General features: G+C 32.3%; 1 protein-coding gene, 2 long non-coding RNA genes and 1 pseudogene across 4 annotated transcripts; all 4 read left to right on the forward strand.

The window, feature by feature from the left end:
* Window positions 1–4,440: 4,440 nt before the first annotated feature.
* Window positions 4,441–6,662, forward strand: LOC120193909. Of its 2 annotated transcripts, XR_005522915.1 has the most exons (3): window positions 4,441–4,517; window positions 6,285–6,384; window positions 6,458–6,662. It is a non-coding gene; the product is annotated as an uncharacterized LOC120193909 (long non-coding RNA). The 2 variants fall into 2 exon arrangements; XR_005522914.1 differs by lacking the exon at window positions 4,441–4,517 and having other exon boundaries at window positions 6,226–6,384.
* Window positions 6,663–7,591: 929 nt separating this feature from the next.
* Window positions 7,592–8,327, forward strand: LOC120194466 (annotated as a pseudogene).
* Window positions 8,328–8,641: 314 nt separating this feature from the next.
* Window positions 8,642–10,619, forward strand: LOC120193908. Its single transcript, XM_039196332.1, has 2 exons — window positions 8,642–8,894; window positions 10,253–10,619. Exons 1-2 carry the CDS (start codon window positions 8,651–8,653, stop codon window positions 10,387–10,389), a joined length of 381 nt encoding a protein of 126 aa, XP_039052263.1. The 5' UTR covers window positions 8,642–8,650; the 3' UTR covers window positions 10,390–10,619.
* Window positions 10,620–21,430: 10,811 nt separating this feature from the next.
* On the forward strand, window positions 21,431–21,980 carry LOC120193910. Its single transcript, XR_005522916.1, has 3 exons — window positions 21,431–21,472; window positions 21,540–21,712; window positions 21,909–21,980. It is a non-coding gene; the product is annotated as an uncharacterized LOC120193910 (long non-coding RNA).
* Window positions 21,981–26,184: the final 4,204 nt, after the last annotated feature.

Consider the following 26,184-nt stretch of genomic DNA (forward strand, 5'->3'; position numbering starts at 1 on the left):
ATACAGATGTTTATCTGACTATGATTTTTTTTACCGTAATAGTGGTTTGTATGTTAATACCTAAGTAAGCCTAATGGTTTTGGAATCATATACATAATTAAAGCATGATAATAAAAAAAATGAAATTACACAATCGACAAAACCAATTGCAAATTGGCATAGCAATACCGACTTGAATGGTTGATTGTGTCCATTTATTTTGACCGATTTCCCAGGATTTACTTAGGAAAATTGTGGACCAAACAAAATTAAATGGACCGCAGTCGTTATCTAGCAGTCTAGTGTTCACCAGTACCATAATTTTCAGACTATAGATTATTGGTTTTGTTAAACCAAGGATGCGTGTTTAAATGTATTTATTTTCAAATTTATTAAATCATTTTAGTGTTTAAAATAATATTATTTCTTTAAAAAAATTGAGTTCAAATATCTACACATATATATATAATATATGCACAAAATCAATAAGTTATAAAATATTTTAAATACATATTATCTTATAATAATATATTTATCTTATTACTCAGGACTTGGAAATTAATAATATTATTTTACATTAACTTTAATCAGGTCTCATTCACCATTAAATTTTAATACTTTATAATTAATGTTTAATAAGTAATTTTTTAATAATAATATTTTAAAATTAAAGTTAAATTGCTCTATCACTATATCTTTTAAAAATAATTTTTTTATTAATCTAGTGTATTTACAAGTGATAATATTTATTTTAAAAGCTCTAAATTATTTAACAATGAAAACTCAAATATCGTACAATTTTTAATACTTAAACTTGAAAATAAAAAAAATTATTCATTTAACTTTTGAGTTAACTTACTTCGTGACTTTCAAAAATAAAATTAAACTAAACAAATTTAGAAATAGATGGCAGTCGATATTTAAATATCAAACTTACACTCATCTGAGGGCGTAGGAGCAGCCACGATATCACCACTGCTATCCCTGACCTTGAGAACCCCATCATTCATGGATGGACTTAGGATAACAGACAGGGACGATCCCTTCTAAAATTTATAATTATCATATATTTTTTTATTAAAAATTTATTTTTAATCTTCCTAAAATTTTATAAATTTAAATTTATCTTCCTTAAAATTGCATCCGTCCTGCCATCGTTGCCATGCCCTGAAGCTGCCTGGGTCTGGCTCTCCCAATTATTGAGATTTGACTGTCAGATCAAGATAGTACATTAAATTATTGCGCGACTCTTCTGGCCAGCTTTACCATACATGTATTTATACAATAACCATAACTGATTCAAACACCGTACAAAAAAACGATTAAAATATATAGCGATATAAAATAAAAGTAATATACATATTATATTGAATCCCTTGATTTATATTTGATGAAATTGTTGAGTTGGTATTTTATCCTTCCGTTTGATAACTAAGTTCAGTTGAAAATACTAATTAAAAAAACTAAGTTCAGTTGAAAATACTAATTAAAAAAACTAAGTTCAGTTGAAAATATTAATTTCTTCATTTATATATTTCACATGCTCTTAAGGTTTTCTCAAATTTATCCTGAATTCGTTTTTAACGACATTGTTACGTTGGCAACATATCCTTCAGCTAGGGGTAAACTTTTAATTAGGCAACAGGTACGTTGAGTTTACGTTTACTGGACAAAAGAATTACGATTAATGAATTGTATTTTTTATTGAATTTGTACATTAAATTACTTATATTTAAAAACAATAAATTTTTCGTTAATTTGTATTTTAATAATTAATTAACATTAGTATTTCTTTATTCGGTAAAATTTAAATCCTGTCGTATTTCCCAGATGATTCAATTTTCTTAGATATCTATAAATCAAACATTCAACAGGCAAAAAATATAAAGAAATTTGATCTCTTATATTGATGTGGCAGACCCACATTAACGTGGGCCTCTCATTTTTCCCTCTGGAGACAAGCAGTCCAATGCTTTAATTCCAACAGCCTCATAAATTAAATTTAACCGCTGTTCAATGGAAAAATGCTTTAATATCTTAATATAACATGAATATTATTAATTTGATAAATTTAAATTTATTTAAAATTTTGATCCATTTAATAATTTATACTTTTTTTTTACATAATTAATAAAAAAAATACATAATATGCTTATGAAGGAATTTTCTAACTTTATAAGTTTAGTTAACGCATTATAATTTTTATTTTTTAAATATTAAGGGTATATTATAATTTTCTAATATTATTTTTAGATTTAAATAGTAAGTAGTATGGTTTTATATATTTAACTACCAACTTTCCGCTTTCGCATGACCTTAGTATTACTAATTCCAAAAGATATGGTATTTTGGTTTAATTGTGATTTTTATTATTTATTTGTTTTTATTATTAACATGTTACGTGATTAGATTAATGTAAAAATTAAGGGTTGAATGACCAAAACATAATAAGTGAATAAAATTAATAAATCAATAAAATAAGGATTGAAGCATAATTTTTTTAAAATTAGTTACGAAAAGTGATTAAAACTGAAACGGAAAGGATAATTTCAGTAGTTAACCCAAACTAAATTATAGAGGTGTTTGTACTTCATTGACTTGTCAGGCATGAGTTTGGTGCTAGATAAGTAATAAAATTGTACAAGGAATAGTTCAACCTCGGGGAAGCTTAAACTAAACTGTTTGGTCTATGTAACATCTGCGTTTCTTCACTTCCTTTTTCTTTTTCTAAAGTGCTTTTCTTCCTTCAATTTGCTCAAATACTGGGAAAAAAGATCGAGAAGTAGAAGAAGAAGAAGAAGAAGAAGAAGAAGAAGAAGAGGGGAACTTAAGATAATAAAAGAGAGAAATAAGAGTCAAAAGAGGCATAGTCAGTGAAGAGCTAGTTTTTAAGCTGCTTGAGACACAATAAACAAAGAAACCAATTTGACACTGTTTACAGGTAAATCTGTTTTCTTTCAAAAAAAAATCAAATATATACTTTTTTTTGGGTGATATGTCTTTGGGTTTTGTTCCAGTTCTATAAATTCGATTACCTTTTGTTTCCTCAAGGTTTGATCTTTCATTCAGGAATCGGATTCCCATTGAGCTGCATATCTGTTTTAGCTTCTGGGAGTTCTGGTTTGTATATATGGGGTATGTTTTCTGGGTTTCTCCCCTGTTATGATTTTGTTGTTTGTTTGTAGCTTTTTATTTAAATTTTTTGGTTGGATATGTTTGTAGATTGGAATCCTCTTCCATTGGTTTGATGTGGGCTTTGAGTGGAGAACACTTTCATTTTCCCCCCCAGTTGCCTAGGAAATTTGTATGTGTTTTGTGTTTGCAATTCACTTGCGAACATTTTGGTGGAAAGTACTGAATCCCACTCCATGTGGTATTAGTTTCATCCAGACCTTTTTCACCTTAAAGAATTGCATGCTCATTTGGTTCTTTAATGATTCTGTTGGATTTACTGTTGATCATATTTTTTTTGCTATAGCCACGTCTTTGCAGAACATTTTGGTTTTGTTTGAAACTAAAAGCAAAAGCTCATGTATCTTTTATGGATCTAAGTTTCTCACTTTCCAAATAATCACAATAAGAAGTTACTAGTTGAGATATATTGGATGTAGTCATTTAGTTTATGCGCTTCTTATCAGCATTGGTAAATTGCAAAAATTTCTAATGTTGTACAGGGTTCTATTGTAATGATTTTTTCACTGAGATTGATAAGATGGTATCATAAGGACTTCATGATTGCCTACCACGGTTTCAGTTTCTAATGTGTTAAAAGTGTCGAACCCATCATTGTGGTGTGTTTATCTTGGCAACCTAGCCGAAATGCTGGGTTGAGTTTTCAGATAAGCATCCCTTCGAATGATATGCTGATATCTTAAAGAGATGTATTGCACGCTATTTATTATAGTTGACATACCTATAATGTGATCCCTTGAATTTATGTTAAATATTATTCAATATCTTATCAATAAGCTTACTAGCAATGTTTTAGGCTCACTTTTAGAGTTTTCGGTGGCTGGTACTAATCATTTATACCACTGTTTGTGATTTGCAACAGAGCAGTGGTTGTCTAGGATGCTGCAAGAGGCCCATTTTCAATCCCTTGGCGAATGAGTCATCAAAAGGATTAAAATCTCAAGGACAGACAGTGACTAAACCCAGTATATCGGAAGGTTTCTGGACCACTAGCACTTGTGATATGGATAATAGTGCCGTGCAGTCACAGGGAAGCATCTCCTCAATCAGCGCAAACAACCGGACACTTGATTCAAATGGTGGTGCTGCAAGTGCTAATGGCCCATCTGAATTTGTAAATCATGGCAAGTTATCGGTCTTAAGTTACCTTGTTTGGTGTTGGACTAATATATCTGGATAGTTATGTTTAGACCACTTTTGGCACTAAAGCAAGCAAGATACGACTGTGTTTTCACCATCTTACTATCTCTTGTTGTAGGCCTCTCTCTGGAATCAGACTAGGCAGCACTGGGTAGGAAACAAGAAGTCTGAAAATCAGCCTCAACAGGTTCGAGAGCCAAACTAAAGTGAGTTCTTATCACAATAGCATATAATTGGCCTTTTTTATTAATCCATATTTTTAAGACCTTAAGTACCATTCTTCGTATGAACTCATCTACTTGCCAAATTGTCTGTGCCAATATTTTTGTATTTTCAGCCAAGAAAATAACAAAAATAACATTAACTATTTTTTTTTGTTATGCCTATTGTTACATGTAGGAGGCATCTACGTCTATTTTTGTTCGAAGTACCAGATATGAATCAATTTCCACATTCCTAAGTTTAAGTGGCGTCCTTGATCTTTCTCACTACCCTTTGAAATTAGCTTTCCTATAGCCGTAAGATTGAAAATCAAAAGGGAAAAAAATGATGTTGTATGCACCAACACAAGTGACACCTGCAATAAGCCTGCATCCTTTCTTGATGTTTTTAGACTTTGTGATAAGCATCCTGATTTTAGCAGATTCTAGGTTGATAGGGAACGGTGGCGGATTGATGAACGTTGCTCTTGTTGAAGAATCAACCTAGAAAGTTCTAGACTCGATTAAGAACAAAGGGGATGAATAGGGGAAGGTGGCGACAGTAACTAGGATTCTTTAGGGTTTCTTCAAGGCAATAAGATTAGAACAAATAAACAAAAGATAAAAGAATTGAAAATAAAAAAGATAAGATAAAAGAAATCAAAAGATCTCCCTTACGAAGGTGGACGGTAAAGATGATTGATGGTGCAGATGGATTTGTGGAAAAAGATGGATAAGTGTCCTATCGAACCCTCCTAGTCTCAATGAAAGGCAAACTCGATAAATGGCTCTAACCAACCCTCCTAGTCGCGATGAAAAGGCAAATTGGAGTGTGAAGATTAATCTCCCTTATAAGAACTTGAAAGAACTTCAGGAGAAGAAGCTTCGAAGACACAAGGCAATCAGCACTTGCAAAAAAGAACTCTCGTTGTATTATTAATCAAAGAAATCTTGAATTACAAAGTTTATGAAGCCTCCTTATATAGGGGCTGAGTTCTAAAGGTCCTAAATAACTAATGAATAAAATAACAATAAACTAAACATATCTTAACTCTAATTCCTAATAAAATAATAATAACTAAATAATACTTTTAACCCAACCTTAATTCCTAATAAAATAATAAATCTAATCTTAAAAGATAATGCATCATTCTATATTAAGTTATATTACAAATAATCAATAAAAATATTGAAAATTCGTAATATTTACAAAATCACGTATTAATCCCGTATAGGATTTTTTGCATGCACCGTCTTCAGTAAAATAGCCATATCTTGAGTTTCCGATATCGGATTGATGCGATTCAAGAACCGTTGGAAAGATAAGAGACAGACGGTCGTATCTCCAGAAGACATTTTGACTAAATAATACATTTTGACTAAATAATATCAGGATCCCATTCAAAAAGTCGTAGTAAGTCTGCTTCTGTTCTGATCTTCTTTTCCAATGCTTGGACGAGTGGATCATTTGGAAGAGTTATTATTTCTTCTTTTGATGTGAGCCTTGTGATGCATGTATCATCCTCCCTTTCTTCAAAAATTCGACCACGAATCTGAAACATTAAAGGGAGCAACATTAGAATCGTTTAATGATTCATTCACATTATACTTACCGAATAGATATGCTTTGAATCTTCGAGACTTTGTTCTTCTAATAGGTTCGAGTAGAAACATTTATCCAAATAAGCATGTATTATGGACTCTGGTGCATGTATCATCGGTGCTTGCCATCACTGAATCATGTATGAACTTCCTTTTTCCTTATCTTGTCAGCACTCGTTCATGGTTAAACATTTCTGGCTTTGCAGTTGGAATGCGACTTATGAAAGTTTACTTGGAAGCACGAAGCCGTTCCCTCAGCCTATCCCTTTCCGTAAGTGCCAGCTCCAGCATGATGAGCTCATAGAATCATAAATCGCTTGCTTAACTGATTTGAAATTTGACAGGATATGATAGATTTTCTTGTGGACGTCTGGGAGCAGGAAGGGTTGTATGATTGAACAACTCCATAACTGGCTTTTGGAAGATGATTACATATTAATATCCATCTTACTTTTGTAACATTTTAATTTGTCCGATAGGGAAAACGCATCAAGCCTCATTTGTACGTAACTCTTACCAATTTCAGGGTCTTGCTTGCCTTCGGTTTCATGTTTCCTGTTTTTCATTTGCCGCGTATTGCATTGGAACTAATCCAAAAAGTTATAATACTATTTCAGGCACATGATCGAGTTTTTTGAAGCAATCTTATCAAGAGGACAATTACATATTTTTTTTTATTAGTATTATTAATTGGGAGTAAATATAAAGATGTATATATTTAAAGATAATTTTTAACTATTAAATGTTAAATGTTCACACCTTGACATTTATGGTGTTAGAATCTGATATCTCAAAAAATAATGTTATTTTTTTATTATCGAGATCATTTGATTCGTACTATAATTATATATATCGAATGTAAATTATAATACATATTACGAATATAAAGTTATAAACTATAAAATGTATACGAATAATATTAAAAATTATAGAAGAGATTGTAAAGATAATTATGCTTTTGTCCAATTTATCACTTTTTCTAGAATGAGAAAATACATAGCATCTGATCCCTTTCCCTCTGGAACACTCCACAAGGGTAACAGTTTATAATGTTCAAGAAGGTCCAGGAACAATCCTCTCAATGTGTTGACGAGATTGTACCTTTTTCTACCACATACTAGAAGCCTAGAACCTCGCAGAACACTCCTCCAACGTCCATCCTCCAACATCGAAACAACACCTCTATAAGATTGCCTTAAATTTCCTCCCTGAACATCAACACTTGGACACTAACAACAAAAGATAAAACAGGTTACAAACGAAAGTGTCATCGCTGTCTCAGCCTGCCCTCCTAGAAACTTTCAAACAGTTGACACACACGCCATTATTATCTACAATCAACAATGGCAGTGGCTCGTTTGGCTTTGAGAAATTTGCAACAAAGGGTGTCATATTCTTCGTCTGTTTTGGGTCTAATCTTGGAGAGAGGAGCGTTGGTAGGGTGCAAAGGCAAAGGTGGAATGATGAGACGTTGCCCTCCTAGAAACTTTCAAACAGTTGACACACACGCCATTATTATCTACAATCAACAATGGCAGTGGCTCGTTTGGCTTTGAGAAATTTGCAACAAAGGGTGTCATATTCTTCGTCTGTTTTGGGTCATAATCTTGGAGAGAGAGCGTTGGTAGGGTGCAAAGGCAAAGGTGGAATGATGAGACGTTGAAGAGGTTTATGGCAACGGCTACTGATAAGGACTCTGTTGACAACAGAAAACAAGTATCTGTTTCAGATGGTGAAAAGAGATTCAGGCTTTCCCCAAGGAGGAGAAACAGGAGAAGCCTTTGGAATTGGAGGAATAGACAAATGACTATGCTCCTACCCTTCCTGGTATGGTATCTCTCATGGATTTAAATTCCAGGTTTTTGTTTTCTTATCTTGTTCCTTTTATAAATTCTTGAGAATCTGCTGACCTTTTTTGGTTTTTAGAAATCTTACCGTCAGGCCTTGGAAAGCATTGTTCCAAGCAACTGAGAATATAAACAGGTTATTCGATAGCCTGGACCTGACATCATCACAGTTGATGGCGCGAGTGAAGGAGCAAGATGACTGCTACAACTGCGTTACGACATGCCGGGGTTAACCAAGAAGATGTTAAGATCACCATTGATGGTGGGGTTCTAAACATAAAAAGAACATAGGGAAGAAGAAGATGGAGGTTCTGACGATGACTCCTGGTCTGCCAAGAAAGATGTGAAGCAAGTTCCCATCAATTGATAGCTTCATCTACAAACTTCATCAGTGCCTTCCTTAAGAGTGTTTTCATGCTGGGTTTTTGTATGAAATCGAAAAATAGAAAGCTTGAAGATGTGTTGCTAATAAAAAATTAACCTTTATTGTCGGATTATAGATGTAAATAAATCTAATATAAATGGTATCAAAGTGCAGTTATCTAATTCCCTTCAAACCCAGTAAACATGGGCATTCCAAAGAATAATAATGAGGCCCAAAGCAAATTGAGCCATGCAGTTCAAGCCCATCACTTATAATGATATTTCCCACAATTTCTGTGATCCGGTGGAATAGAAATCAGGAGGGAAATGGTAATGGTCATCACTTTGTATGTTTCGTCTCCTCCGCGCCACCACCATATTTTTCACTTTTCCAGTTCCAAAAGCTTCAATTCTGATTCGCTACAATTGTTGTGTTTTTTCCCCAAAGTTTCATCGCCATCGCCCCCCTCTCGCTACCGCCTCTGTTCCAATTACCATACGCGCACGCTACGTGTCTATCGGCTGGTCCCGACCACCTTCACCACCCGATCCGACCCTCCTTGCCCCCCAGGTTTCCACTATCTTTTCATTCTGTTTTCTTATTTATGCGTTTGAACTCGTATTAATTTGTCTTCATATGAATAATTCTGCAGATTTTAGCCTTTAGAATATAGTTTGTCAATAACATTTTATTTGTTCATATATCTATAAAGTTCCTGGGAAGTGTAGTAGTGTTTGTGAAACAAATTAATCCTAATAGTTGAAAAATTAAGCGTTAGTTATTAGTTTTGGACATAATCCATAAAAGCAGAGAGTAACAGCAACTTGTTGCAATGAGATAATGCAAGAGAAGTGTATTAAAAGAATCCATATCTTCAGGTTCATATAATATCTTGGATTCGAGTCTTCTTTGGTACTTATTTGATGTTGTTTAGAAATAAAACAGCAGCAATCAAAAGGGATACGGCTGACAAACGAGTTTGAAAGAAGTTGGAACTCTAGAAAACATTGGGGGGTTATAGAGAGCCTCTGGTTTCACTTGTTAATTCAGAGAAAATGATGGGAATAATAATAACAAAATTATTTGATACACAGCTGCTTAAACTTTATATGTCTATTTATTTTAAGATTTAGAGTTTAGTATTTAAGATTAAAATATACAGTTTGTGTAAAATAAATTTATATATTATGTGTATTTAATAATAACAGTGATTAATAGATTGTATATTAGTAATTAATTAAAATAATAATAATAACCTATAATAATATTGGCTGTAAAGCCTACAATATTTGTATAGGCTTTATTGGTTGTATGGCCTACAGCATATTTGCATAGGCTTTCTTTCTTTAATGTTACTAGGCTTTCTTGCAAATAAAGTTTTATTTGTTGGAAAGTCTCAACGGGGAATCCTTAATATAAAAGGAAATGTGTTATTGGTTTTATTGTTATTTTTTTTAATAAAATTGATAAAAATTTATCAAAAACATTATTATTTTTATTGATATTATTATTATTAGGTGTTTTATCGGTTTTGTTAACATATCCAGTAAAATGCTCCTTAAATTATATTTTTTTATCGATTTTGTTATTATTAGACACTTTACCGGAAATGTTAAAAAATATTAATGTTTTAGGTAGAAATAATGTTTTAGGTAATTTTTTACCGATTTTGTTAAAAAAATAATAACAAAACCGATAGTATCTTTTCTTAACCGTATATAAGGTTGCCGCACAGTAGAATTTCCCTTAGATTTAAATCCAAAAGATAACTGATAAACCTAGCTATCCATCATATTATCTAATGGAGTACTTGATAAATATAACAATAATAAATTATTATAAAAATTCAAAGCTCCTGTGTTATTACATTTTACATGCTTTGAAGGGGCCTGTTATTGTGGTGTCCTATGATCTCTTTCATGGAACAGGGTCTGTGAGAAGTTATTTGTATTTCAAGATCAAGTACGGATTTTCTTGCCGTCCTTTTCTGGATGTCTCATGTTCTTCTGCTCCTCCGCATCGGATGGGGAGGATTCTAGTAGACCTGAAAAGGGTCTCGACTTAGAAGATAACCTAGTAAGATTTTGATACATATATATAAATTAGAAATACATGAAGAAAAACTCAAATATAGATAGATAATGGACATGCAATTGTTTTCGTGCATGTTCAATTGGTTTTGTTTTGTTAAGGAAACATTTTCGTGTAACATCTTTAGTGAATGAATCCCAAATTCTTCAACCTTCTAAGGAGATGATAAACTTGAGATGTCAAAGGGTGGAATTTAATGTAGTTGAGAAGTGTTATTGTAGACTAACAGCTTTTTAATGTAGAAAAAAATTCTTTGTATTATTTGATTATTACTTTTCATTTTCCCTAAGCTATTTCATCTGCATCTGTCTTGATGCGTACTTCTCATTTTCTCTTTGTAACCTGCAGCATGCTTAAACATTGTAATACATTGCCCTCTTTCAGATGGCAGTAATGTGAATTCTTCCTTTCGGTTGCTGCTGATATTTAATGATTTTATAATATGCTGAAACCAATAGAAGAATGAAAGTTATAGAGTTGGTCACTTTTATTTCAATTTTATAAACATATAATCATTAAGTTTAAAAAAATTAATTTGTAATCACTATCGTTTTATTTTAATTAATCTACCTTTATATATTTATTTAACGGCCGTTAAACCATTAACAAGTTGATAATTTAGCACCTTAATGAATTTTAAGTAAAATATTAATTATGGTATATTTGTAAATCAAAAACCTTTCAGGGATAAATATTCAATTACTCTTTTTTTTCTTTTCTTCAACCTGCCAATTGCTGGACATTTCTATCGGTGAACAACAGTGGTTTTCATTTCATGAATTTTCCAGCTCCAATGGCCTTGTTAGCACCACTCATGACTTGATTATTAGAATTGGTTAACATCCAAAAGTTTGTCGTAACCTATCCGTGGCTCGCCGGAACCGCCCCGATGCTCGACTGCAGCAAGTAACTCCCCGTTTGATGTTGCAAAGATAGATTGTAACACCCCCAACCCGTACCCGACCTGGATTCGAGTCCGAGGTGTCATATTGACTTTTCAAAACATTTATTTGTATAAAATAGTGGGTAATTTAAAAACTTTGATAACATTTAACTTATTCAAAACGTTTACAAAATATATCAGAGTTCATACAATTTATATCCTTAGACTATATGCCAACTACACTCTATAAACAGTACATATAATCTTAAGTGACATATAAAACATCATATAGAAACAAATCATAAAACATTCCATACAACAAAACACAGGAACATTTAATACTAATTTATCATACAAAATCATATACCTTTTTATATAACAAAGACACTTATGTACATATATCATCATCTACTTTCTTAGCATTATCATATATATTATTATCATTATCTCTATCATTATCATCGAATTATTTATCACATAATCTTGTACTTATCATTTCTGTATATCATATCACTCATATATCATTTCACCAAAAGTATATACATTATATATATTGTATTTATGTTATCTCTTTGATTAGCCCATGGTACACTTGTGAGAACTATCGATATGTGAGTCTATAGAGGTTGTGCACTAATGCTGTCACCACAGCTCGTATCATTGCACCGAAGTGCACGTAGAATTGCACCGTAGTGCCGTGTAGAATTACACCGTAGTGCCCTATAATAATGTCCATAAGGACCACATATCATTCCTTAAGAATCATATACATATACTAGGGATCAAGTATGTGTCTTACAAGACTTCACACATGTTCCACAGAATATATATATATCCCGAAGGACCGCGTAGAATTGCACCGTAGTGCCATATAATAATGTCCATAAGGACCACATATCATTCCTTAAGAATCATATACATATACTAAGGACCAAGTATGTGCCTCAAAGACCTCATAAATATTCCAAAGAATATACATATGTCCCGAAGGACCGCGTAGACCCTCGACTCTTGGCATGCCAACTATACCCCTAGCTCTCATGACACATAACATGGGCATTATCATTTATTTCATTTCAAATATTCACATAAACATGTAATTCACTTTCACATATCACGTATCACATAGCTTCTTTTCATATTATCACATAGTCACATAGTTCATTTACACGTAGATCATTTCCATATAATTCACATGTCACATATCTCATGTTCTTGTATTCATATAACATATAATCATATAGATTACTTTCACATCACATAATTCATAGTTATGATTTCATATATTTACCTAATTACAAAGCTAATTCACCTATACATGTTTTCATATAATTTCTATCATTTCTCACCCAATCACATTTATTCATGTAAACATACTTATCATATCTTGTTCACATATGATCATATACTTCATATAACATATAGAAACACCTAGAATACTTTCACATAACTTATATCGTATTTCTAAATATATATCATTTAATAGTATTTTTATTTAGGTAATAATTTATTCTATTTACTTAATTCAATTTCATAATTTCATTATAATCTTTTCATATAGCTCCATAGATATTTAGCATATAACTTATCTTGCATATTCGTATCGTCCCTTTATATTCAAGTTTCCTAATTGATATATTATTCCCATTTCATTCTATAATTCAATCTTATTTAGTTCCCTTAACTCTCATTAAATCAAAAGCTCTATTATACTAATTCCCATGATGGATCATATCACTATGTACTTGTCCAACTCATGTTTACCTAGTTCATATCACTTCTCATGAACTCACTCTCATCATATTTTCCTATTCTTACATCTTTTATCTCATAACCATGTATTCACATAGTCTTATATTTCATTATCATATTACTTATATTTGTTCTCCTATGACTCTTTATAAACATCTATTTCCATTTCCCTACATCTCTTGACTTATCTTCTATATTCATATAATTTCATAACTTATTTTATATTCTCTCATTAACACTTAACCGTATTTTTACATAAACCACATAGCACATACAAAACAAAACCTATCAATTCATATAATCCAACATACATACACTTCATATCGTTAACATACTTATAATCAAGACTTAATGAGCTATTACTATAGGAATAGACTTATCACAAGTCCAATTTCCATATAATCCTATACAATAAAATGCACTCACCTGTGCCTCGTTGTTTGAATCAATCCTAATCCTTAGTTTATTCCGGAACAAGCTTTCATTCTATATCTACATAATAATATGTTAATACTTATAAGTATACTGATTGATATATTCGAAACTATCACTCCTTAGGCTCAGAGAAAAGCCAATTTCATCTTTTAATGAAGGTATGCATCGATGCACTACTGATGCATCGGTGCATAAAATGCATTCGATGTTGTATTATTATTGGGATGCATCGATGCATGCCTTATGCATCGATGCACTAATTGCATTCGATGTTTCTATTTTAAAAGAGTGCATCGATGCATTACCAATGCATCGATACACCTTCAAATAATTTCTGGGTTTTAACCTTGATGCATCGATGCACTCTGCCCAGAATCCTCTTTTATGCCCGAAAATCCACTCTTTTCAGCTTAATACTTCATATATCATCCCCTTTCTTATTTTTAACTTACATACTCATATTCAAACTCATTCATATTCATTAATCACCTCTTTAACATCAAAATCCTATTCTCCATATGAAATTTAAGAATTACACTAAATTTTCAACATGTTCCAAATTCAATTCTATTGCTTCTAGCTTCTTAATTATACCATTGACAAGTCAAATCCATCTTTAGAACTTCAAAAACCTTTCTATAACAAAATTTCATTTCTACACCCTTCATATCATTTCTTTTCTAATTCTCTATTCTTGATGTTTAAAGCTTATATAAGCTTTCCTTAAGCTTATATAAGCTTTCCTTAAGCTTATATAATACTCCAAGAATCAAAATCAACTTATAAATCCAAGAATTAAACAGCTGAAATTAAACTCACCTTTAAATGAGGCTTATGGGGAGAAGAAGAAGTTGGAGAAGAAGACTCTGGATAATTCTCTCCTTTCCCACGTGGTTTCCTTAAAAAGGGAAAAATAAAATCTTCTCTTAGAAAAGACCATAATACCCTTGTTACTTTCCAGCTTTACTACTAAATCCATGAACTTTTAACTTATTTCGAAATCAAGCACATAGTTTTCAAAATTTGCAATTTAGTCACTGACCTGAATTTCGGGATGTTACAAATCTCCCCTCCTTTAAAGAAAATTCGTCCTCGAATTTTCACTGAACAAATCAATAAGAACATATCTTCTATTGTTCTTATGTTACCTCATTTACTTACTTTTTCCTTCTTGTATTTCTTCAATTGTCTTTTTCCTTTGACCATTTCTGAAATTTCATATAATGTCACTAATCACATAGACGGTAACATCAATTTTCATCACTTAACATCATAAATTCATCTATAAATACTTTATAATAACCAAATTCATTTTCCATCATCATTTAACCAAGAATACGACCTTAAATCTTCTTAAATACGATTCAACATACACTTTAAAGAATCTTTTCACATCACCTTGCACACTTGTCTTATTTCTATATCAAAATTGTCATCTGTACTTCCATATTTATCGTATCTGATCCTTTAAATCAATCCCTTTCATTTCTTTATTCCTTATTCCTTATACCTAAATCATATATTTCCTTTCATGTTCACATACTCTTGTCTTATCACTTATACTCATCTTTATGTACCAATCTTCATTGCATCCTCATTACTCTGATAACCCATTTCTTATACATAACTTCATTCTTTATCATTTCCTTGTACTTTTATTTTTCCTTCCTTAAGATTCCACACAAATACTTATCTCCTTTTCTACATCATAGTTATCTAATTAGAATACACCACTATATTCAGTTTCACATCATAATTGATTAACTCAACTTTATCTTTTCCTTCAATCTTATAACTCTATCACCTTTACTATGACAACTATTCAATAACATCTGTTCAATCTAGGGCACAAGTCCTAATCATCCAATCATATACATCCCGAAATTTCCGTTGTTCAAACTCAACATTATGACTTTCTTTGTCTTATAAACTAATTATCGATATACAAATTCTCAAACTCTTCTTATCAATTCTCAGCTTTACTCAAATATACAATTGTATCCAGATCCATTCCATATTTGATTATCATATCCCGACAATATCTTACATTCTTATACTTCCCGTACATTCCCATCACATATTCTTGTTAGCCAACGCTAACTTTTTCCGTCTTAACTGCAAACCCTTATCATATAAACACTCTGGCTTATACACAATGTTATCCCTTCATTTCGAACTCATAAGCTCTGACTTATACATCTTATACGCTTGTCACTAACATACTTATTCTTGAACTCTTCTACCAAATCTTACTACATCATTTGATCTTTTTAACGCTCTTATGGTGACATTTGTTCACCATATTCTATCTTATCCACATACTAACAAAACTAATTCATATAACTTTTCCGATTCAAAACAATAAAGATCTTCTATCACTATTCTAATATGATTTCAACTTTTTGAAATCAACCTTTAATCTTATAAGACACTTTCTGAGGTTTCTGCTCTTCATCCTGCCTGGACAGGGCAGGTGAATTGCTATCACCATCAGATTTGTCAGTTATCATCTTACTTTACTTTGACAATTTCTATAATCAATTCCTACTATCTCATACAAATCTTATTCTATTAGCAAGACGGTATGCTCCTTACACTATCAGATCAGAAATTTTCACCTTTAGTTGGCATGTACACATTTTTAAACCTCCTTTCACTTCGGTTTAAGCCTAGAATCGGCTAAACCTTAGCTCTGATACCATTAAATGTAACACCCCCAACCCGTACCCGACCTGGATTCGAGTCCGAGGTGTCACATTGACTTTTCAAAACATTTACTTGTATAAAATAGTGGGTAATTTAAAAACTTTGATAACATTTAACTTATTCAAAAAGTTTACAAAATATATCAGAGTTCATACAATTTATATCCTTAGACTACATGCCAACTACACTCTATAAACAGTACATATATTTTCTGATATGACATTTGGTAAGGAGAACTGACCTGTCTTGCTCCACATTGCTCTCTATATTCTTCTCGAACCTACGTGTGAAACAATCACACGCTAAGTCGATGACTTAGTGAGGCAAATAAAACATATAATAGAAATCATAAAAACATCCCATACAACAAAACACAAGAACATTTAATACTAATTTATCATACAAAATCATATACCTTTTTATATAACAAAGACACTTATGTACATATATCATCATCTACTTTCTTAGCATTATCATATATATTATTATCATTATCTCTATCATTATCATCGAATTATTTATCACATAATCTTGTACTTATCCTTTCTGTATATCATATCACTCATATATCATTTCACCAAAAGCATATACATTATATATATTGTATTTATGTTATCTCTTTGATTAGCCCATGGTACACTTGTGAGAACTATCGATATGTGAGTCTATAGAGGTTGTGCACTAATGCTGTCACCACAGCTCGTATCATTGCACCGAAGTGCACGTAGAATTGTACCGTAGTGCCGCGTAGAATTGCACCATAGTGCCCTATAATAATGTCCATAAGGACCACATATCATTCCTTAAGAATCATATACATATACTAGGGATCAAGTATGTGTCTTACAAGACTTCATACATGTTCCACAGAATATATATATATCCCGAAGGACCGCGTAGAATTGCACCGTAGTGCCATATAATAATGTCCATAAGGACCACATATCATTCCTTAAGAATCATATACATATACTAAGGACCAAGTATGTGCCTCAAAGACCTCATAAATGTTCCAAAGAATATACATATGTCCCGAAGGACCGCGTAGACCCTCGACTCTTGGCATGCCAACTATACCCCTATCTCTCATGACACATAACATGGGCATTATCATTTATTTCATTTCAAATATTCACATAAACATGTAATTCACTTTCACATATCACGTATCACATAGCTTCTTTTCATATTATCACATAGTCACATAGTTCACTTACACGTAGATCATTTCCATATAATTCACATGTCACATATCTCATGTTCTTGTATTCATATAACATATAATCACATAGATTACTTTCACATCACATAATTCATAGTTATGATTTCATATATTACCTAATTACAAAGCTAATTCACCTATACATGTTTTCATATAATTTCTATCATTTCTCACCCAATCACATTTATTCATGTAAACATACTTATCATATCTTGTTCACATATGATCATATACTTCATATAACATATAGAAACACCTAGAACACTTTCACATAGCTTATATCGTATTTCTAAATATATATCATTTAATAGTATTTTTATTTAGGTAATAATTTAATCTATTTACTTAATTCAATTTCATAATTTCATTATAATCTTTTCATATAGCTCCATAGATATTTAGCATAAACTTATCTTGCATATTCGTATCGTCCCTTTATATTCAAGTTTCCTAATTGATATATTATTCCCATTTCATTCTATAATTCAATCTTATTAGTTCCCTTAACTCTCATTAAATCAAAAGCTCTATTATACTAATTCCCATGATGGATCATATCACTATGTACTTGTCCAACTCATGTTTACCTAGTTCATATCACTTCTCATGAACTCACTCTCATCATATTTTCCTATTCTTACATCTTTTATCTCATAACCATGTATTCACATAGTCTTATATTTCATTATCATATTACTTATATTTGTTCTCCTATGACTCTTTATAAACATCTATTTCCATTTCCCTACATCTCTTGACTTATCTTCTATATTCATATAATTTCATAACTTATTTTATATTCTCTCATTAACACTTAACCGTATTTTTACATAAACCACATAGCACATACAAAACAAAACCTATCAATTCATATAATCCAACATACATACACTTCATATCGTTAACATACTTATAATCAAGACTTAATGAGCTATTACTATATGAATAGACTTATCACAAGTCCAATTTCCATATAATCCTATACAATAAAATGCACTCACCTGTGCCTCGTTGTTTGAATCAATCATAATCCTTAGTTTGTTCCGGAACAAGCTTTCATTCTATATCTACATAATAATACATTAATACTTATCAGTATACTGATTGATATATTCGAAACTATCACTCCTTAGGCTCAGAGAAAAGCCAATTTCATCTTTTAATGAAGGTATGCATCGATGCATTACTGATGCATCGGTGCATAAAATGCATTCGATGTTGTATTATTACTGGGATGCATCGATGCATGCCTTATGCATCGATGCACTAATTGCATTCGATGTTTCTATTTTAAAAGAGTGCATCAATGCATTACCAATGCATCAATACACCTTCAAATAATTTCTGGGTTTTAACCTTGATGCATCAATGCACTATGAATGTGCATCGATGCACTCTGCCCAGAATCCTCTTTTATGCCCGAAAATCCACTCTTTTCAGCTTAATACTTCATATATCATCCCCTTTCTTATTTTTAACTTACATACTCATATTCAAACTCATTCTTATTCATTAATCACCTCTTTAACATCAAAATCCTATTCTCCATATGAAATTCAAGAATTACACTAAATTTTCAACATGTTCCAAATTCAATTCTATTACTTCTAGCTTCTTAATTATACCCTTGACAAGTCAAATCCATCTTTAGAACTTCAAAAACATTTCTATAACAAAATTTCATTTCTACATCCTTCATATCATTTCCTTTCTAATTCTCTATTCTTGATGTTTAAAGCTTATATAAGCTTTCCTTAAGCTTATATAATACTCCAAGAATCAAAATCAACTTATAAATCCAAGAATTAAACAGTTGAAATTAAACTCACCTTTAAATGAGGCTTACGGGGAGAAGAAGCTGGAGAAGAAGACTCTGGATAATTCTCTCCTTTCCCACGTGGTTTCCTTAAAAAGGGAAAAATAAAATCTTCTCTTAGAAAAGACCATAATACCCTTGTTACTTTCCAGCTTTACTACTAAATCCATGAACTTTTAACTTATTTCAAAATCAAGCACATAATTTTCAAAATTTACAATTTAGTCACTGACCCTGAATTTCGGGATGTTACTTAGATCATGTTTGGGTCGTCTTTTTCTTCTTATAGTACCTTCTTCGGCTTCCGATATTTCCATGGAAGACTCTTGTTTGAACGGAAACATTGGGTTCAAATTACTACCGGATTGAAAGTTAATTAAGGAACGTCGCGTCAACGTCGTTTCCAGTCCGATTCCGAAGAACAAACTCCGACGTTGTTGCATCGAGAAGTTGGAGTTGAAACCCGATGACCGAATCTGAGAAGCGAGATATTGAGGGAAGTGAAATTTATAGGGATGGTGCCGGTACCTGTGGCGGCGGTCACGGTTGGTTAAGCTTGTTGTGTCCTACGGCCACGTCCATCTACCTTGGTGTGATGATCTTTTGGTTGAAGTACGCTTAGGGGGTGGGATTTTTGAAAGACGACCCAAACACGATTTATCTTTGCAACATCAAACGGGGAGTTACTTGTTGAAGTCGAGCACCGGGGCGGTTCCGGCGAGCCACGCACAGGTTCCGGCGAACCTTTGGATGTTAACCAATTCTAGTAATCTAAGTCATGAGTGTTGGTAACGAGGCCATTGGAGTTGGGAAATTCATAAAATGCAAAACACTGTTGTTCACCGATAGAAATGTCCAGCAATTTGCAGGTGAAGAAAAGAAAAGAAAAAGTAATTGAAAATTTATCCCTAAAGTGTTTTTGATTTACCAAAAAAATCATAATTTATTTTACTTGAAGTTCAGAAATTAAAAAAATTTAATCATTTTATTAACGTATCAAGTAATTAATTTATTAATAATTTAACGATTGTTTAACGTTAACAATCATTTTTATTAAGTGATCACGTCTTCAATATATATAATGATACAAGTCCCATTACTTGTCTGTTTACATAAAAAAAATGTTATAAAATAAATTTACAGCTTTCTGGAAAAAGTTAGAAATCAATGATGAATCTGAAAAGAAAAAAAAAGTTAGAAGTGAGCAAAGGCACGCGTCAACCTAGTTTTGGAGAAACATGAAAGGCTATCAAATGAATATGACGTTGATAACAAAATTAATAGGAATGCGGTTGTCGCCGCCCACACTGTACCTTCACCAATCTCCACCCATTTTTTGGTTTGTTCATTTTCCCCCCATCAAAATCGTATTCAATGTTATATATTCTTATTTTATTCATCAGTTGTTAATATTTTATTAAAATTTAACAATAAAAAACTTGACATAATATGATAATATCTTTAAAAACTTGCGTATTTTATAAATTTGATTGATTTCATGAATATTTTTAATATTGAATTCTTTTATCAAATTTGATTTTTATTTTTATTTGAAATAGTTTAAAATTTTAATAGTCTTAACAGTAATTGTTTTAAATAAAAATAATGATCAAATTATTATTAATTATATCATATCAAAGTCACCTCCATTATTAATGATTGATGAGCAAAATATAATTTTATAAAAACAATTAGATAACTAAAATAAATTCTCAGATACAAACAAATAATTTACTTTAAATTTCAAAGAGTTAAGCAGATCGCAAATAAGTACGATCGTAGAATGTTTGTTAGGATTTACTTTATATGTGAAAAAAATGAATAAATTTGGTTGTTAGGATGTCTGTCGTTTTATAAAGGATTTGCCTTATGCTTATCCGATACCAACACCTCACTCTGTCGAGCTTGACAGCCAAGCAGACCACCAAAGCGATGACCAAGAAGAAGATTCCGAGCCCATGTACTGTTCCATCCAAAGACTCTTTTCAAGTTCTGGGTTACGTGAAAGAGTAGCGGATGATGATGAAGATAGAGAAGATGGTAATGCGATGGATGGTGGGCAAGGAAACGATGACGGTAAAATCTACGGCGGTGGAGATGGTGATGGTGGCGGCTCATAGTTTTTTGAGAGCAGTAATCATGGGATTGATACTGATAGCATCGATGTCTACTATCAGAAAATGATTGAAGCAATTCCTAGTAATCCGCTTCTGCTCGGGAGTTATGCCAGGTTTTTGAAAGAGGTAAAGGTATACAACCTCATCTGTCTGTATTTACATCATTGTTTTTACGTGTTTGTTTTTAAAGCAGATTAAAGGGGATTTTGCCAAAGCTGAGGAGTACTGCGGGAGAGCAATTTTAGCAAATCCAAATGATGCTGTTATTTTGTGTCTCTATGCCCTTCTAATTTGGGAAAACCAAAAGGATTCTCATAGAGCAGAAAGTTACTTTAATCAAGCTGTTAATACTTCCCCTGATGACTGGTAAAATATACGAAGCACCCATTCATCAAAAACTTCGTTTCATACGCGATGATAAGTTTTCTGCATCTAAATAAGTGTTTAACGTTTGCCTTTAGCAGTTTGAAAGCTCTTGATGGATTGAATTGAATCACTTCCATTTATAGCAGCTATACTTCCGTTGTTGAACTCAATGTTGACCTTCAAATTGTATCTGCAGTTTTGTCCTGACGTCATACGCAAAATTTCTGTGGGATGTCGAAGAAGAAGAAGAAACTGAGCATATCAATATACGTTCTCCAGGTTTCAACCTTGAGCCACCTCAGCACCCTTCCATAACTGCAGCTTCGTAACTTACATGGATCAATGTACATGCAAATGCTTTGACATAGTAGGCTCAGCCTCGGATGTGAGTGTTAGATACAGATATGTCGACACGTCTTCGTATCCATACATCAGACATCAGCATTATAGAGATAACTAGTAGATGGCGATATCTTCTGCCGGTTTTCTTCACTCACTGCATCTTGAAACAATAACTCTGCCTACAAATATAATAAAGTTATTTGTAAATAAAAATTTTGGTTTAACTTCTGGGTTGCCTAGATTGCTCAATCTATCATTTCCTGGTTCAACCTGGAAACCGAATGAACACTGGAAATTTTATTACTTTCAACACAAAGGAACTGAAAGACCATAGATTGCACAATACCAGCTGCTTTGTGATAGATAAAAGTACAACATAACATGAACTTTAAATGTATTTTTTAGTAACTTGATTAACATCATCCCACATGATATATCTCGGTGAAACAGAAAAGGAAAGATAGGAGGGATAGGTATGCGGCCTTTTATCAATGTTCTTCTTTTGAGAGACATTATTTATTGTCTGGTTTGTATTTTGGAAAGTATAAACTCATAATGCCATAACCATATGATACGGATATAATTGTATGATAATTTAAAAAAAAATTAAAATAATATTGATGCATTTAATAATTTAGTATCCGACATTTTCTTATCGTTGATTATATATTTTGGAAACACTTCGGTTTTGGCTGAGGATGTATGTCTTTTGATTCAGACAGTGCCTTGTTGTGATGCTTGTACTCATCTAAATTTCGGACCCATTTTGTCTTGTTAGCCATTTCGCACCATTTTTGTTGTGTTGTACGATTTGGGTTTTACAGGCTAATAAGATTGATTCCATGTATTGATCATCATGTCTCATCATGGTCACCGTCGCCTTGGGAATTTGGTTTTTCAGCTAACACATTTGGTTTTAGATAAGAAAGTTCTCTTAATTTAGGGCAAATTTTTTTATTACAAGATAAGAATGATTGTTCGATATCAAACTTAAATTTTAATGTTAATTAAGATTATAATGACTTTTTTTATCAATAAATTATATATTTAATTAGTAAATTTAAATTGATTAGCAATTTATATATTCGAAATGAACATATTATTCATTCCATGCAATGAACGACAAGACATCATGTACATTAAAAATGAGAAGGGTAAATTATATAAATAGTCCCAAACTTTTAGGATGCTTGTAGTTTGGTCACCTAACTTTTGAAACTTGCAATACATTTATCGAACTTTTAATTTGTTTTCATTTTGGTCCCTACCGTTACCTCCGTTAGTTTTTGCTGATGTGGCAATTAAACCCGTTAACTTTTCTGACGTGGCAGCTTCTTCTTCCTCCTCCTCTTCTGCTTTTGAATCATCTTCAGCTTCAAAACCCAATTCCAAAACAGACCCAACATGCAAGAGGGATGGGAGATAGCAATTACCAAGCAACAAAGACGTCGAGGTTGGGTTTAAAGCATGGCAGGGGCGAGATTGTTGAGGTCTTGTTACCAAAGCTGGATATTGGAAAGCTACTGGGACAGAAAGTACCCGACTGGGTTGAGAACTAACCGATCAACTGAAGCTGGATACTGGAAAGCTACTAGGAAAGATCAGAAGATTTATATCTCAAAGACTTGTGCATTCGTTGGGATGAAGAAGTCACTGGTATTTTATAGGGGAAGAGCTCCTAAAGGAGAGAAAAGCAACTGGGTCATACATGAATATCGCCTGGAAGGCAAATTTGCTTACCATTATCTCTGTACAAGCTCCAAGGTATATATATCATTCTCTTTGATCGTAAACTTCATGTATTTTTGCACTTATTCCAATGGGAAAACCTTTAATTTTACACAGAAACATTGCATGTTAAAAGCAACGGATTGTTCCTTTGGACAATGAATTGAAACTCATTAATCCGTGTTATAACTCTTGTTACTGTGGTTTTTTACATGTACTTTTCAGATTAACACTGTGATTAACAGTTATATGATCTCTTTAGAAAGAGATTTTTGCATTCGGACTTTTGGCCAATGAACTATATTTCTCTAAATCTGTACGTTAAAAGCAAATGGTATATTTCCATTCATGTACGTACACTTGTTAAAGATTAATATTTTACATGCAAGATCTGATCAGCACTATGAGGTTTAATAGTTTCACTCTTATGTTAAATCAAAATCCAATGAAAAGACGCTCGAAATCTCATTTATTAAGTGTTCTTTTTATTATCTTCCATTTTCAAGGTGATTTGGAACCTTTGGTTGTTGTTTCAAGTGTTCACTGTTTGCTGAAATTTGCATGTGTTTTATTTGATTATTTCGGGATGAATGGGTGATATCCAAGGTATTTCAGAAGTGTGGCACCGACAATGGCAGCAGAGGAGCCAAGAGAACCACCATGAATGTCGCGTCCATACTGCTCTACCAAGAACCGAGCTCTCATTCCTCGGTCTCCCTTCCACCGCTCCTGGATCCCACAGCTGCAACCTGCGGTGTTTTCCTCACTAACCATGACAGTTGCTCTTACGACAGCCATAACCAATCCAAGCACGTGTCCTGTTTTTCCACCAATGCTGCCACCCTTCCTACCTACCACAGCGGATTCAACCTTGTGTTGCCACCACCGGTACTACCTTTAACCTCCTTTAATGATCTCGCCCTTGTCGTGCTTCAAACCCAACCGTGACGTCTTTCCAGCTTGGTAATTGCTATCTCGCATCCCTCCTGCATGTTGGGTCGATTTTGGAATCGGGTTTTAAAGTTGAAGATGATTGCTTTGAAGAAGAAGAAAAAAGAAGGAAGCAGAAGAAAAAGCAGATGAGAAAGAAGAAAAAGACACGTCAGAAAAGTTAATGGGGGTAAAATGTCATCAGCAAAAATTAACGGAGGTAATAGCAGGAATCAAAATGAAAATAAACTAAAAGTTTGATGACTGTATTGCAAGTGTTAAAAGTTAAGTAACCAAAATGCAAGTGCCTTAAAAGTTAGGGGACTATTGATATACTTTACCCTAAAAGAAATAATATGGGACAGAGGATTTCCTCTCACATCTTACACTTTACGTGTCACCCATTCATTGTATAGACTAATTTTCTATACACACATATATAGATATATTGCAAGAGCAAAATATGTTATATAATATTGTCACACACACACACACACATATATATATATATATATATATATATATATATATATATATCTCACCTCCTTGCCTAAACTGAGCCTAGGGTATTAAGTGATCACGGAAATCAGTGGTAGTAAAACAAGTCTAAATTTAAAATTTTATTCAAACTTTAAATACTTTAACTTGATAAAACTCAAACTTAAAAGGTTGAACTGGAAAAGTCTAAGCCGGAAAAAATTAAACTTAAAAAAAATTGAATATGAGACTAGTGTAGAAACTTGGTGATAGAGTTTAGGAGCCAATTTAAAACATTAAAAAAGAAATAGGTTTAAATTAAAAATTTTGAAATTTTTGAAGAATTTAGTTTACATTTTTCAAGAAATTAGGATCTAACTAAAATTTTTAAAATCTTGAAAAGTTTAATGAGAATTTTTAAAAATTACAGGATGGGTTTAATTAAGAAGATTCAAAAATAATTTATAAGATTAAGTTAAAAGTTACATTTTTTAATGTCTTATAAAAGTTTCAAACACCGTTATGGACTTAATAAGAATTGTAAAATAAATCGGGGTTCTAATAAAAGTTATAATTCTGAAATGCTTAATGAAAAATTTCAAAACTTTTGAGATGGTATATTTCAAAATATTGAAAAAAACTTAACGCTCAGTGAACCTGTGAGAATTTAAAAAAAAATAAGGGGTTGATAAAAAATTTCAAAATTAATAAAAACTTTTTTTAACCCTATATGAGGTAGGTAAGAGAGATGTAGGATAATAAGTTGTCCCTAACGTAAGGTTAAGAACAACTTCCGTAAAAAATCTCAGTTATAAATTGTATTCAATAAGACTCGATCCTACGATCACAAGATTTTTAATAAACTTTGTGTTCTACCAACTGAGTTAGACAAACAATTCGACTTTGCTGAAAAACTTTGGAATTGTAACAACTCTATTGGGGATCGAACCCAGAATCTCTGGTTCCGTAGATCAGCACCTTATCCATTGGGCCAC

Source organism: Hibiscus syriacus, unplaced genomic scaffold (genome assembly GCF_006381635.1).
Source record: "Hibiscus syriacus cultivar Baekdansim isolate YM2019G1 unplaced genomic scaffold, ASM638163v2 tig00116997_pilon, whole genome shotgun sequence".
Taxonomy (NCBI): domain Eukaryota; kingdom Viridiplantae; phylum Streptophyta; class Magnoliopsida; order Malvales; family Malvaceae; genus Hibiscus; species Hibiscus syriacus.